The sequence below is a fragment of the Monopterus albus genome, unplaced genomic scaffold (genome assembly GCF_001952655.1).
Source record: "Monopterus albus unplaced genomic scaffold, M_albus_1.0 scaffold17.1, whole genome shotgun sequence".
NCBI lineage: Eukaryota > Metazoa > Chordata > Actinopteri > Synbranchiformes > Synbranchidae > Monopterus > Monopterus albus.
The window spans coordinates 4,399,213-4,402,684 of record NW_018127897.1 but is presented as its reverse complement, the minus strand read 5'-3'; the positions used below and the strand labels follow the sequence as shown (position 1 = coordinate 4,402,684).

At 40.3% G+C, this 3,472-nt stretch overlaps 1 protein-coding gene across 1 annotated transcript in view; it reads left to right on the top strand.

The window, feature by feature from the left end:
• Positions 1 to 2,089: 2,089 nt before the first annotated feature.
• The window catches only part of LOC109955853 (lactoylglutathione lyase-like), a 3,139-nt gene continuing 1,756 nt past the window's right edge, over positions 2,090 to 3,472 (top strand). Inside the window, exons 1-3 of the mRNA XM_020592408.1 lie at positions 2,090 to 2,193; positions 2,369 to 2,509; positions 2,753 to 2,820. Coding sequence (XP_020448064.1) covers positions 2,117 to 2,193; positions 2,369 to 2,509; positions 2,753 to 2,820 — 286 coding nt within the window. The 5' untranslated portion in view covers positions 2,090 to 2,116. The remainder of the gene's footprint in view (positions 2,194 to 2,368; positions 2,510 to 2,752; positions 2,821 to 3,472) is intronic.

The window sequence follows — 3,472 nt, the reverse complement described above, 5'->3', positions numbered from 1 at the left end:
ACTGCTGGGCTTCTAATTTTTCACATGCCATGTCCAAGGCTGATGGTTCTGGTCTAGCATAGTCATGACACTAAAGCAGAAATCTGATGTCCATCTGTTCCTCCTCAATTTCCTCCGGCCATTGCGTTCTCTCCCACACGCTTGGTCTACTTGCAAGCAGAGAGTAGTCATTCTAGGCAAACAACACTGGAACGGCTGCTTCTTTCAAACGCCGTCGTCCACCTTGAATTACATCTGTGGAGACGAAGTGTCTACTACATACTGTTGTCGTCCTCTTAATTACAAGATTATCACGTTGTACATTACGGATCCATATTTTTCTTAAGGTTTCATCCTTAGGGAAATGGTGAAAGCTTATAGCTGAATTGAACTTCCCTAACATCGCGCATTGAGGTACGCAGCAGAAATCACTGTTTGGATGATCCCGCTTCTGGTATTTGTATCTTGAAAAATACATTTTTGTTTTTTTTTAATCTACGAACTAATCAAATAAAACGAGCTCAAAGAACGTGTTTTGCATTACTACTGTTGTGTCACCCACGTTCTGCGGAAAAGCGGAAGTGCTTTTCCGCTACTCAGGGCGGATCTCATCCACTCCCGGTGCCTTTCCACCGAGAAGCTTCTTGACTACCTCAGTGACTTCAGCTTGGGTAAACTCCAGCACCACTCCAGTCAAAGTTCATATTTGTTAAAATGTTGCCTGAGAAAAGAAGAGGGTATAGTAGGAGCTTGTTCAACACAACCCGGTACTCTTTTTCTATGTGTGTTCTCTGTGCTCACAGATTTGCCAGTAATGTTTAAGCAGACTTCTTCTCTGTCCAGATAATATCCTCTTGCATGAGTTTTTTTTTTTTCTTATTTGTTTATTGGTACTTCTTTTCTTTCTTTTTATTCTTTCTTTGTTGTTGTGTTGTTATTATTATTACTATTATCATTATCATTATTTTAAAGCACATTTCTGGCATGAAAGCACACATCTTGTTCCAGACCCTTGGCTGGGCATGTCAGATTCCGGCTGGACAAACCACAATACATTTGTGAACTATGATGATGTTACCATCGTATAAGTAGGACTCGCAAATCATTGTTGTGCAAATGGCCTCGAGTACATTATACGTACTAGGAGATCATTGTGCCTCAGTACTGGCATGGGATGCAAAACGCAGGTTTTGCATTGAAAACAAAGAAGTAAATGTAACGTATCCAAGCAGGCCAGATCAATTCAGTATTGTAATGCTGACTGATTTGTATCTCAAACAAATGTGGCTGCACAGAGATGCAGCTTGGCTGAAATCCCTTTTCATGAGTGCAAGGAGACACATTGTCCTCTACGGGGATACAGGAACAGCCAGCATAGCCTCAGAGAGAGCTATTGCACCACAAACATGCACTGTGGAGGTTTATTTGACAATAATACACTGCTTTCTATTCATCTTGATGGCACAAGGTGTAAATGTTCCTCATTGATACCTGCAGTATTCACTGGGCTCCCTGAACGTTTCAGAATCAGCTTTATTGGCCAGGTGTGTCGGACACACGAGGAACTTGACTCTGGTACATCGGCTCTCAGTGTGTATGTACATATCCCCATGCAAGGGGCAAGTAAACAGTAAACCAGCATAAGGCTGTGTAATATAACAAAATAAGCAGTATTAACAGTAACATTGACAGCAACAAACAATGCAGAATAAGCAGTATAAACAGACAGTAAACAATGCAGACAAACAAAGGAATGTTCACTGAAATGAGATAAATGGGAATAAAACCAGTACTTTAAAACAAGAGACCTGTACGAATCTGTACAATGTATATACACAGGTATTGCACTGAGGGTTATTGTCCAGTCATACTGTTGTGGGTTAAGTGTTCATCACAGTGATGGCCTGGGGGAAGAAACTGTCAGCATTTCATAATATAGCAGCATCCATGTGAAAAGAACCTACAGCAGATGAACAGCTTACTTGAAAAGTAGAACTTGCTCTCCCCATTGCATTTTAAGGAAATGATAACATTATGTAGTCTTTTGTGATGTACTTATAATGTCGCTGACAATTATATATTTTATGAAAAGCTTGGTTATTGTGTTTCTGTCTTGTTCTTACCACTCTAGGATTTCATGATGCAGCAGACTATGCTGCGGGTTAAAGACCCAGTTAAATCCTTAGATTTCTACACCAGAATCCTCGGCATGACGTGAGTATAGTGTAGACTTCAGTGAGCGCAATAGATAAATGGTTATTTGTCTGCTTGCAGCAAATCATCCCCAAATCCTGAAACTGTATTAACTGCTGTGTGTGTGTGCGTGCGCATCACTGTAGCAATTATCTATGCATAAACTGTGTTCTCTCTGGTTTGCAACGTCTTACAGGCTCCTTCAGAAGTTTGACTTCCCCTCCATGCGGTTCTCTCTCTTCTTCTTGGGCTATGAGGACAAGAAGGAGATCCCTGCAGATGTGAAGGAGAGAACAGCCTGGACTTTTTCCAGGAGAGCCACCATCGAGCTGACACAGTAAGGATTTACATCCTAGCTCTGTGGTCCTGCATGCTATGATAAGAATGTGTGAATTTTTGCTTTGATAGTTTCACTGTTGTGTTACAGTGGTGGAATATTTTGAAATAAGTGTTTTCAGTATTTTCAGCTGCAGTTAGTCATCTAAAATGTGTCAGATCTCATTCATTCAGCACTTATTAACTATCTTCTTCTCTTTATTTCTCCCCTTACCTGTTGTGTCCCTGTGCTCCTGTCTTTCAGTAACTGGGGCTCTGAGTCAGATGAGAGTCTGTCTTATCATAATGGAAACACTGATCCACGTGGTTTTGGTATGATTGCTTTGTTGTTATGCAGACAGAACCAATAAAACACATGAACCTGTTGGTTATTCCTTTTAAAAATGTTTTTACTTTGAACTGCAATGCAAAAATGTACATCTTGTCTGTTGCCTTTTGAATATGCAGTATGTACACATTTCTGTGTTTTATGTGTGTGAGGTGCGTTCTTTTTATATTGAAAAGAGAAGACTAATAAGAGGATATATATTTCAGTGTGAAATGTATTATGCATTAACGTATCAAAATTAGCATGTGCACATGGATCTTCACTGTTTAGGATAAACAGAAAAGACTGTCCTCAACTTGTCGGTATACAATATTTGTATGAAATGGTGCTACTATCTGATTGGTCAAAAATTGTTGGGGAGAAGCTGTAGTTTAGACTTAACTCTCCCGTCATTGGTCCCTCAGTCCTCGTCCGGTCTCGTCCTTGGCGGGACCTTGTCCTGAAACAGACACTTTGCACAACCCACAACGCTTCTTGTTATCTCGGCGGCCCTGAGACTGCACCTGGACTTGATTTGATTTGATTTATTCTTTCAAGCATGTAAAAACAGTTGATATGACAACACACATAATTTCACACATATCCACAAATGCATTATCAATTTGCTTATACCTAGTACATGCTTGAATGGAGTAG